The 12,712-nt window shown below is 43.8% G+C and overlaps 1 protein-coding gene across 1 annotated transcript in view; it reads right to left on the bottom strand.

Moving 5' to 3' along the window:
• Positions 1-12,712, bottom strand: part of LOC144681420 (uncharacterized) — a 37,035-nt gene that overhangs the window by 16,311 nt on the left and 8,012 nt on the right. The window contains exon 2 of the mRNA XM_078543012.1: positions 6,719-6,806. Coding sequence (XP_078399138.1) covers positions 6,719-6,806 — 88 coding nt within the window. The remainder of the gene's footprint in view (positions 1-6,718; positions 6,807-12,712) is intronic.

Raw genomic sequence — 12,712 nt, 5'->3', positions numbered from 1 at the left:
AGGAGAGCAATGAGTGGCCATCTCTTCAATGGATATCGTTTGTTCTCTACGATCCATCCACACTCTTTGGATTTGGAGAGGAAATTTGCGGCACCCTGTACTGCCAGAGGATGAAAGACTCAATGCCCTCTAGCCCCAGGGGTATCATCTGTCATGAAATGAATGCACTGTCCAGCTCTGGCATACAGGGCATCAGTGACCTGCAAGATGCAGTGGTATGCTTCCATCTGTGAGATGCTTCCAAGTTCTGCAACTGATACTTGGAAGGAGTCAAAATCGAAGCAGTTCATTGCAACAGTGACTTTGACGGCTATTGATAGGGCATGGCAACCAGTGCTCCAAGGTGTGAGGTCTTCAGTGACTAAGGCACAGATGTCTGTGACCATCTGCCTGGAGAGACACGGAGAACACTAGGTCTTAGTTATCTCCAGGAAGTTCTTTCTTCCGATGCAGATCCTATACAAAAGGTATGGTCTTCCTGTCCTTCCTGCTCCTCATTTCTCTCCCTTGACCTCCTGATGCATGGGGCTCCGGCCTTCCTGAGTTCAGTGCTGCTCCTCATTGCCATTGGGTTCAAAATCTGAGAGTTGTGCCTCTATTGCTAGCTGCTGCCTTCCTTGTGGTCAGCTGGTTGCCCAATTGTCTTTGACAGCCTTATTCCTGTTTTCCTACTCCGTAATGCAAGGAACCCAGAACGAAAAAACTGTAAAAACTGGGAAACAAGAATACTGCTCCAAACTGGTCTTGTATACCTAAAAATGGAACATCGGTAAGAGCTGGGAAATAAGAGTACTGGTCCAAATTGTTTTTTTTCCTACTGGGAGGGTGATGAAGCATCTTAATTGGACTTAATGAGGAATCTGGCAGGATCACGATCTCACCCTCCTCCAGGCAACACAAAACTGCTGGGAAGCTGGTATGCCAGCCAAGTGCCAGTATTTTCGGGCCCGTATATCTCCATTCCTGTCCCTGCCAGGATCGAAAGTTCAGCCAAAAGATGCTGCAAATCGATGAAGTGATTTGGCAACAAGGGGACAGATGGAGTATAACGTGGGGAAATGTGAAGTTATTTACTTTGGTAGGAACAACAGAAAAACAGACCTTTTTTTAAAAAATGTTAAGAAACTATTAAATGCTGGTGTTCAGGGGAATTTAGGTGTCCTTGCACTCAAAGTTAATATGCAGGTACAGCAAGCATTAGGAAGGCAAATGATATGTTGATCTTTACTGAAAGGGAATTGAAATACAAGAGTAAGCAAGTGTTGCTGCAATTGTACAGGGCTTCGGTGAGATCACACCTGGAGTACTGTGTACCGTTTTGTTCTGCATACATAAGGAACAACATATTTGACTTAGAGATAGTTCAACAAAGGGATAGTTCAACAAAGGCCTGCTGCAATGTTCCAGTGAAGCTCAACGCAAACTGGAGGAACAGCACCTCATCTTCCGACTAGGCACTTTACAGCCTTCCGGACTTAATATTGAGTTCAACAATTTCAGATCATGAACTCTCTCCTCCATCCCCACCCCCTTTTCCCAATAATGTGTAATTTTAAAAAAGATATATTTTTCTTTTCCCACCTGTTTTAAATTTATTTCGATCTATTGTTTTATCTCCACCTTTTAGCCCATTTCGATCCCTTCCCCCCACCCCACCCCCACTAGGGCCATCTGCCAGTAGCTTGTCCTGCTTGCCACCCTTAATGTCCCCATTCGCACATTCTTTAGATAATATCACCACCATCAACACCCCTTTGTCCTTTTGTCTATGATCATCTTTGGCAATCTCTTCTTTGCCTCCACCTATCACTGGCCTCTTATCCAGCTCTACCTGTCCCACCCCCCTCTACCAGCTTATATTTCACCTCATTTCTCTATTTCCTTAGTTCTGATGAAGAGTCATAACTCTTCATCAGAACTAAGGATATAGAGAAATGAGGTGAAATATAAGCACGGACTCGAAACGTCAACTGTGTTCCTCTCTGCAGATGCTGTCAGACCTGCTGAGTTTTTCCAGGTATTTTTGTTATAGTTCAACAAAAGTCCGCTTGATTGATTCCTGGAATGAGTGGGTTATCATGAGGAGAAATTGAGTAAAATGGGCATATAGTCTCTGGAGTTTACAAGAATGAGGTGATCTCATTGAAACATGTAAGGTTCAAAAACACAACAGGAAAAGTGGCCCAACCATGGCTAACAAAAGAAATTAAGGATAGCATTAGATCCAAAGAGGAGTCATATAAAGTTGCTTGAAAAAGCAGCAAGCCTGAGGATTGGTAGCGGTTTAGAATTCAGCAAAGGAGGGCCAAGAGATTGGTTGAGAGGGGAAAAATTGAGTTTGAGAGTAAACTTGAAAGGAACATAAAAGCATACTGTTAAAGCTTCTAGAAATATGTAAAAAGAAAAAGGTTAGTGAAGACAAATATAGAATCTTAGAGTCTGAAACAGGAGAATTTATAATAGAGAACAAGGAAATGACGGGGCAATTACACAACTACTTTAGTTGTCTTCAGAGGAAGACACAAATAACTTCCCAGAAATGTCAGGGAACCAAGGATCTAGTGAGAAGGAGGAATTGAAAGAAATTAGTATTACTAAAAAAATAGTGCTGCAGAAATTAACGGGACTGAAAGCCGATAAATCCCCAGGGCTTGATAATCTACATCCCAGGGTATTAAAGGAGGTGGCCATGGAAATAGTGAATGTGATGGTTGTCATCTTCCAAAATTCTATTGATTCTGGAACAGTGCCAGCAGATTAGAGGATGGCAAATGTAACCCCACTATTTCAAAAAGGAGGGAGGGAGAAAACAGGAAATTACAGACCAGTTAGCATTACATCAGTAGTAAGGAAAATGCTAGAATCTATTATAAAGGGCACTTAGAAAATATCAACGGGATTAGACAAAGTCAGCATAGGTTTATGAAAGGGAAATCATGTTTGACAAACCTACTGGAGTTTTTTGAGGACATAACTAGCAGAATAAATAAGGGAGAACCAGTGGATGTGGTGCATTTGGATTTTCAGAAAGCTTTTGATAAAACCCCGTTTAAGAGGTTAGTGTGCAGAATTAAAGCACATGGAATTGGAGGTAATATACTGTCATGGATTGAAAATTGGTTAACAGACAGGAAACAGAGAGTAGGAATAAATGGGTCTTTTTCAGAGTGGCAGGCATTGACTAGTGGGGTACAGTATGTGGGCCCCAGCTATTCACAATGTATATCAACGATTTGGATAAGGGAACCAATTGTAATTTTTCCAAGTTTGCTGACAACACAAAACTAGGTGGGAATGTGAGTGGTGAGGAAGATGTTAAGAGACCTTCAAGGCGATTTAGACAAGTTGAGTGAGTGGGCAAATACAGTATAACATGGATAAGTGTGAAGTTATCCACTACGGTTGGAAAAACAGAATGGTGATAGATTGGGAAATATTGATGTACAAAGGGGCCTGGGTGTCCTTGTACACCAATCACTGAAAGCAAGCATGCAGGTGCAGAAAGCAGTTAGGAAGGCAAATGGTATGTTGCCTTCATTGCAAGAGGATTTGAGTACAGCATCGGTGATGCTCCGTGTGGACTCCTCCAGCACGGGCACCATGCCACACATTGCCTCATGTATCTCCGCCAGATCCTCCCGCATACCCTGCTGCATTTCCAGCATCTGCTGCCTCACGGACGACTCCAGAGGCACATCATCAGCCACCGACCGAGCATGTGCCTGGTCCCCAGTCCTCCGACTGCCGGCACCATGGGCACTCTCTGTCTCCACCTGCACCTCAAGCTAGTGTGAAGTGCCCTCACCGCTGTGCCCCAGGACACTAGCCGACGATCTAATTCCCACCAAAGTGCTAGTATCTGCGCTGGTGCCTGCCTGGCAGAGATGGTGTGACGCTGATGAGTCCATTTGTTCAGGGCCTTTAGGTGTCAGAGGCTCCTCTTCCCAGTTCTGCTCCGGTGATGCTGAAAGGAAGAACAAGGACATTTGATTAGTTAAAGTAGAGACAATGTCAATGTGCATGCCTGACCCCTGGATCAGTATGCGCTCATCCTTCTATAATCAATAGTCAATCCATGTTGCAAGCTTCAATCACTGAACATTCAGCAGTGCCATGGCTGCTAGGACACACATGGGGACCTCAACGTTTGGCAATCTTACCTCCCCGTGGCACCCCAGCCTCACCGTCACCAGTGGACCTGGGTGCACGGCGCCTCTCAGGTCCATTGCCTCCTGCTCGTATCTGGTGATTATGGCCAACTGGGCCAGGCCTCCGCCAGTCTGCATCAGCTTGGCGGCATTGGTGCAGTCTTCTGCTGAAAAGGAGAGAGGAGCGTTGATTAGTCCACCCTGTACCCAGATTCCCATCGGATCCCTGCCAACCCAACCAGAGTGGGACATTGCAGGGCTCCAGTGATTCATCACCCCACAGCTGCCACGCACACACACCAAGAAGCCAGGGCTGACCACCCACCACCCCCCCCTCCCCGCCTTGCCCACATGCTGCCTCCATCACATTTGGCACCACACGGTCCAACCTTGCAAAGCAAGGACACACAAGCATGTGGAACGCCAAGAGCAGCAGATGGATTGGTGACCCGCCATCTGGAGCTCCCCTCCCAGCAAGTCAGCGTCCTGACTTTGACATGTTTCACAGTTCCAGGACTGCGCCTAGGTGCAGATCTTTGAGGTTACCCCCAAAACAGTACTCCAGGTGTCAGTCTAACACATGCTGCAGGTGCAGAACCAATCTCAGCACTACCCTCTCAGGGCAAGCTAGGCATGGGCATTATCTGCTGGCCCACCCAGCGAGGGAAACATGCCGTGAATGATTCAATGTTGTAACTGCACTCAGAGTTTGTGGGGAGGGGGAGCCTACCTGCTGTGTTAAGTGACCTCTGCCAACATGGTACTCACCCTTTCTGAGCACAAAAGGTTGTTGAATCGCTTGAGGCACTGGACCACATACATTGCATCACGTCATGGGAGCTGACTATGTCTGCCACTTCCTCCCAGGCACGTTTAGTTAGGTTTGGTGCGGGGGGGGGGGCTGGCTGGCTCCTCCTCCCGTCCCTTGGAACAAGGATCTCCTGCTCTGCTGCCACCTCCTCCAGGAGGGCAGCTAGGCACTCATCAGAAAATTGAAGGGCACACTGCCCCACTGCCCTACCCTCTTGCCTGGCCTGCTCTCCAGCAGCACTCTGAGGAGCCCTTCTTTTGGCCATGATGGACAGCCTTTGCAAGGCTGCCTGCGCACTATTTGAACAGGCCGCCGGGTCACCATTGGACCTGGCTGTCATTGCACTCCTGCCGCCGCCCGCCCACTCCCATTACCCTCAAGAGCCGCGCCTTAATTGGCCCACCCACGTAAAATGGCAGCGCGGAGCCGATCGCAGGCGGCAATTGGCTCCGCGCCCGCTCCTGAAAGGCCCGCCTGACGGGGAGAAAATTCTCCTCTCTGTTTATAAACTCAAGGATCCTGTATCCAGTCATGTCATTAATAACCTTGCAGAATAAATGGTGTTTAGTTTGAATTTATATTAATATTTAAGTGATACATATTGTACAAATTTTACATAGGCCTGAATTTTTCAAACTGCTGGCGGGCTCGGTCGGAGCGATCGCGGAGTTGATTGCCACCTACGATCAGCTGCGCATTGCCATTTTACCCGGACGGGCCAATTAAGGTCCACCCAGCATAATACACGAGCGAAAGCGCTCAGCACTACCTGTGCGGACGGGGGGGGGGGGGCAGTGCTTTTTTGTGCATGCGCGCGAAACAGCATTTCAATCTCCCTGAGGCAGCTCCATGCCTCAGGGAGATTGAATCGATATTGAAATAATTGAATAAATGGTTTAAAAATGTGTTTAAACATGTCCCCTCATGTGACTGTGTCACATGAGATGGGAGATGTTTTTATGTTTAGGAAAAAAATGTTATTTACTTAGTAAAAAAAACTTTAGTAAACCTCATCCCGCTCGTGGATGAGGTTTCCTAAAATACTCGAAGACCGCTTGGCCTTTTCACCTGCACGCCAACCTTAAGGTTGGACGGGCAGCATTAACAATTACATCAATTACTTTCTTAATGGCCTTAATAGGCCGTCTACATATTGGCGGGCACGCAGTCGACTCCGACGTGTGCCTGCCAAACAAAATATCACAGGACTGCGTGATGACGTCGGGACGTACACTCAACATCATCACCCGTCATTTTACGTGTCGGTGTGCCGAGCCCTCCCCTGCATGGCGACTGAAAAATCTTGCCCGTCAGCTGTAGAAAAATATATTTAAGCAAATTTTAGGCCATTTATCATCATAGGCCAAATGGCATTTCTTGCTTCACGCTTTAAATACTCTGTTTGGAAATGCAGTGGTTAAACATTTCTTTCCTTACATTTTTAGCAATAACCAGGAAGTGTTATGGCTTTTCTCAGAGCATAAGTGGCATGATGATATGAAGTTTCAAAAATGCCATGCTAGAAAAACTCAATTAATTTCACAAATATTAATTTTGACAGAAAGAAACAAGCAAAAGGCACTGCCACACGAATGCATTACAAGACCAGCAACTGTAGAAATAGCATTAAAAGCATAAAACAGAGCAATATGTGACATTTTTAACTATGGCCACTGTGTTACATCCAGCTGAAGCACATTATAAACTTATGCTAAATGGTTCTTGCTGTTCTTTTCTCAGATAGAAGCATAATACCTACCAGCACAACCACAGCCCAATTCAAAATCCCACGGTAGTTGAGAAATCCACTGGAAGAGCTAAGTAGTGATTCTCGGTTTTTGTGGCAACTGTAAGAAAAAAATTGGCTTAGAAGCTGCTCGAACTGAAATGATCTGAATAGTAGTCTCCTAATTAATTATGGATGCTGTTATGTATTGGTAGACAATTGTGATGATCAATCGGTAAACTCCAGATAATTACGTCACAATTATTTCCTTCAGCATAAACATCATCGTGTATAGCATCAAATATAGGCACAAAACGGGTAGCTCCGTATTCTTCAGCCTACAGTATATAAGAATTAGAGTGGTCTCAACTGTGTTCCAGTCGAAAACTAATTCTATTTTGACACAATTTTACTCATAAAATCTACAAATACAGTGGCATGGGAAATTAGCAACAATTTTTTAATGTTGTCCTGGGAGAAAACACGTCTTTTCTGAAAATACATATCAGAAATTTAAATGTATGCTGCATGTGATTTTTAATTATTATTTTAAATAGTTGAAAAATTGTAGACTGTGGGCATCCAAAGTTTTAGTATGTGCTTCTGAAAAACAAGGCTCCCAGTTAAGAGCCCAAAACCATAAAATTATCCAATTCAGAAAGTCATAGGATGGAATTTTAACCTTAAAATAATGGTGGATTTAGGTCGGTTGCTAGGTTAAAGGGTTAAAAAACCCCATTCCAACTCACCCACAATTGGTTTTAATGAAGGAGGGATGGGGATGGGCAGGCACCAACCTACTCTAAGGCAGGTTGGCACTTTAAGTATTATAATTAAGCTATGAGCCTCATTGTTATTTAACATTTGAAATTTAACTATGGGCAGTCAGAATTCCCAAGCTTTGGGAGGCCTGGCAGCTAAACCTAGGTAAGGACTGTGGATTCAGCATGCCTGCATCAGCAATCCCCCCATGATTGGACATCCAACCCTAACCTTCCCATCCCCCAGACCTCCAACCATCTTCCTTCTGACCTCTGTCATTCTCCCCCATCCAACCTTCACCCCCACCCCGAGGCCTCTGACATTCTCCCTCAAATCCTCTCCGAAACCTCCAACTACCTGGTCCCGCCTCAATCCTCCAGCTCATACAGTTTAACAAAAGAAGCTTTTCTACAGTTTGAACTAAGAAATATTTGAGGTGATTTTCTGTTAGAGAGTTTACACTCATATGGCGGGGAATATGCTATCAGCCCTGGCTGAACAGTGGCACTTTAAGCTTTAAGTCAAAAGGTCGTGGGTTGAAGCTCAACTTCAGAGGCATGTGTACATAATCTGCTTCCATGCAGTCCTGAGGTAATGCCAAACCATTTGAAGAACGCTCTTTCAAATGAGACATTAAATCAAGGGCCAGTCTGCCCTGTGAACTAAAACAGTTCATTTTTCCTGGTCTGTTGACCAACATATATTGCTCAACTAACACCACACAAAAATAAGATCTGGTCATTTATTCCAATGATGTGTGAAAACTAGTTAGCGTCCCTCTGTTATTAGAGTGACTACAGTACAAATATTTCATTGGCTATAAAGCACTTTGGAAGCCATGGAAGGTGCTTCACAATACCAGTTCTTTCTTTCACCTTTAAATTTTTTATTTTTTTTACAGCAAATGAGAACACTATTCCCAAAAGACAATATTAAATAACTGCCAGTTGTTAAGGAGGAAAACCTGGAAAAGTACTTTTTCTGTGTAAGTGTTCAGCCATTTGGCATAGAATTAAAATCAAATGCAGTATTTTTATGACATTTTTTAAAAAATAATAATTTTATGCCTAGAGGGAGCCATATAATTTTATTGGTCATTTATTCTCATGATAAAATTACTAGATCTATAATTCTATGGGCCTACCACCAGACTATTGTCATTACTTAGGTGGTGTAAGGGTTGTGTTCAGCTGTTAATGTAATTTCTCTGGAACTTCCACTTCCCTCCACCAAAGTTACAGTAAGTAGCACCTCGGCAGGATTTCAGGGTAACTGGATGAGCATCCACGCTATGCACAGGATCATAGGCATTTACAGCAGAGGTGGAGCACATTTGGTCCATTGCATCTGTTCTAACTCTTCATTAGATAAATTCAAATCAGCACCATTGCAGTTACTCTTTGGCATGCAATCCAGCATTAACAGCCTGTTGGGGGGAAAAGAGTTCCAGATTTTCACTACATTTTATGTAAAATGCTTCCTGATTTCCTTCCTAAAGAGCATGGTTCTAATTTTAAGATTATGCACTCTCATTCTGGACCTTCCCACTAGAGGAAATGGTTTTTCTTTATCTACTCTATCAAATCCTTTTATCATTTTAAACACCCCTTGATAAGATTACCCCTCAACCTTCTAAACTCAAAACAAAGCCAATTTTATGCAACCTACATACATAATTTATCCTGCAAAGAACTTTTTTTGAATTTTTCTTGGACTGTGGCTTTAAAAACCTAGTGGCTGCAATTTACAAAAATATGTTCCCTGAAGCAGGAAGAGGAATCTACAATGTAGCTACTTCTTGGAACAGTGCGTGCCAAGTTGGACAATAGTGCCGGAAAGGACATGGTTTAAGAGAGAACAGCCTAGCAATGGCATTTGATTGGCTGCTGACCAGGTGACCAGGGTTTTGTGATGGCAGTAGCCAGGAGAAGGATCCTAACCTGCCAAAAGGAAAGACCTAAAAACCTCTCTCTCCTGTGTTTTTTTGATAAAACTCCAATAATTCTGCCATAGTAATTAGCTGGCTATTCCTCACACCTCTGTATTCCTGTCAAGAGAAAAGGGGAGAAATCACTAATAGAGGCATTGAAAGCAGGTTTTCAACTAGTAAACTACAGACTTGAAGTGCTGAAAGATCACCTCGTGTTAGCAGTACAAGTCTGCAAGGAACTTGGAAAACTTTAAGCAAAATCAACTCATCTCACCCTGTACTCCACATTGGTGCTATCGAACTGTTCTTACCTCACCCATAAAATCCTTGTGTGTGTCTTATGTGTGTGTGTGTTTGTGTATAGGGGTTAAAAAGGGGTAGAGTAAGATAGAGTTTAAGAGTTAGCAGTTCATATTTCTTTTTGTCATTGGTTAAAAACAATTTTAATAAAGTTATTTACTTGTTAAGTTTACAAACCTGGTGCTCGTATTCTGTTAATCTAAATTAAATTAAATTACACAGGTAAAATTGGGGCAATTTGGCGGTCTGATTAAACTTTCTCACATTTGTCACGGCTTGGGGAGCAGTGGGGCTTGACATTACAGCGCACTTATCCCCAGCGAGTCGTGACAATCCCTTTAAGCCCTTGTATTTTCTGGTGAATCTGCGCTGTACCCCTCCCAAGATCAATGTATCTTTTCTACAGTTTAGTGCCCAAAACTGAGCACAGTGTCCTATGTGAGGTCTGACCCTGTAAAACTGCTCAAGTAAAAACTGACATTTGGTAACCAAGGGCAGAATTTTGCCCTTGGCGGGGGTGGGAGGTCAGGAAGCTGACTGCTGCCCACAATTGGCACTGCATTGCGATTTCACGCTGGCGAAACGCAAGCGGCAGCACTCAGCACTGCCTGTGCGGGGGGGGGGAGTGCAAGCGTGAACACTGCATGGAGCTGCCTCAGGGAGATGAAGAGTAATAATAAAAAAATAAACAAAACCATATCCCCTCATGTGACTCTGTCACATGAGCAGGGACATGTTATTAATGAAAAATTAAAAGTTTTAACTTTATTTTTATTTCCTTTTGGAAACCCGTGGATGAGGTTTCCAAAATAAAATGCAAAGGCCACTTGGCCTTTTCGCTTGCCCGTCACCAGTTAGGTTGGACGGGCAGTAAAAAAAAATTATGTCAATTGATAAATTAATGGTCTTAACAGGCCTTTTAATTGTTGGCGGGTGTGCTGCCAGCTCCGGTGCGCGCCCACCAACCAACCTATCACGTGGCTGCGCATTGACCGCTCGGCCGATGTCAACGCACGTCATTTCACACTCGAGCGGGTTGGGCGTGCATCTGCCCACCAAGCGAAAATTTCTGTCCCAAATCTTTTTCAGGGGGGTTGAACGTCTTATTTTGTGATCATTTCACAAGCGTACTCAACTCTGCATATGTTTCTAGAACCATTTTTCATTTAGTCAGAATCACTAGGTAAATCATTTGGCCTAACAGGGATTTTCCTGCTGTAGGTCAATGGAACAGAGAAATGGTGAAAAACATCTACAAATATCTATTACACTGGAATTTCCACAGTTCCTCCTGAAATAACAGGTGATGACTAGGAGAAACTAGGTCTTTATTTCACAGTTAGAAAGTACAGCCCATGACACATATTGGCAACAATTTTCTTTTGGGAAATTGCAGTAATTCCTCGCATGTTCCTGTGCATTTTTATAAATATCGCTAATTTAATTATATTCAATAAAATTAATAGAACTACATTACTTGTTGCTGAGGTTATTCAACCTTTTATTGTTAGGTTTGAAAATGGTGTGTATCTGAGTATCCTCTGACCCCTGAGGCCTGTGGTTCCTCTTGTACTCAACAGGATTATTATCGCAACAACACATCATCAGTAGGGTAAAACTAACCTGTCACACAATGGTCTAAACCCAGCTCATGTTCCTATGTTTCCTCACGGTCGATTCTTTACACATTCTTATCTCCCTATTTTTTAAAGGAATATCTCCAGCAGCATGCCCACTGATACTCTGTCGTCAAACACCTCCTGGACTCACACCCTCCACACCTGTGTGTGAACCTAGACATTGGTTCATCGGTGCTCCAAGCTGATTCTACCATATCTAGAAGTCAATTTTAATCCACCACAGAACCTCTGACTTTAAAGTTGGACTTTCTCTTACTGTGTCCTCCCTTTTCTCCATTTAGAACCAAGACATATCTATTCTAATCTTTGCCATAGTTATGTACCTTGAATTTCCCCTTCATGAGCTCATTTTCACTCAAGCCCAGTACCTCTGTGTCAGTTTTCTTTTCTTTACCCCTCTTGGACCCCTCTCTCTTTCCCTTTCTTTTACCCAGTCATACCCACCTCCATTTCTGCCCTCTCGCATACATACCCCCGCCCCTCAAATTCCTCTCCCACATCCATCCCTTCTCCTTGTCCACCAAGCCAAATTTCACCCAAGGTTTGCCCCTGCTCTAGCCTGAACTTACATCTTTCTCTATTTTGTCTCCCATCTCCCCCATATGCCCTCTACAACTTTCCTTGTGCAGAGACCCACTTCCTGCTCACTCCTTATTTCCACTAAAGTGCTGACCATCCAACTTCCCTTCCTGGCTCCTATGCTAGCTGATATACAGATCTCTCTCCTCAGATTCCCTCCCTTTCAAATTGATTGCGATCACATCCCTCCTCAAAAAATCCACCCTTGACACCACCCGCCCCCCCGTCCTTGCAAACTTTCGCACCATTTCTGATCTTGCTTTCCTCTCCAAATTATTTCAACGTCATTCCCGTCCAAATTCATACCTGTCTTTCCCCCAACTCCATGTATGAACCTTGCTAATGAGGCCCCAATGATAGCATTAAAACAGCCCTAATCAAACTCACAAACTATATTTTCTGTGATTGTAACTGTGGTGCACTATCCCATCTCATCCTTCTCAACCTCACTGCTGCCATCTACACAGTTCATAGGTAGCGAGGACAAAAGTTTTAAACTGCTGGTTACTGTGCTGGGGTAAAACAACCCCTATCAACCACAGGATTCAATAAGAAGTTAAAAGCTCGGATCAGAATTCTTTCCATACCTCGAATACAAATGCAAGTTCTTGTTGTTTTGTTGCTGGTGGCAATCAAGAGGCAACTGGTTTGTAAGTCTTCAGTATCCAACAGGCACTGCTGTACAGGCAACCCAGGACTAGCTGACCACTTCTATGGGCAAAACCGACCCAGATTTGCACAAAGTGCAGTAGCAGGTGAGATAAAAGGCTTTTTTTTAACCTGCCAGCTGCAATGGTGGCTTTTCGCGCTGTATTG

Source organism: Cetorhinus maximus, chromosome 6 (assembly GCF_964194155.1).
Source record: "Cetorhinus maximus chromosome 6, sCetMax3.hap1.1, whole genome shotgun sequence".
Lineage (NCBI taxonomy): Eukaryota > Metazoa > Chordata > Chondrichthyes > Lamniformes > Cetorhinidae > Cetorhinus > Cetorhinus maximus.
This window is presented reverse-complemented; position numbering and strand designations above follow the sequence as displayed.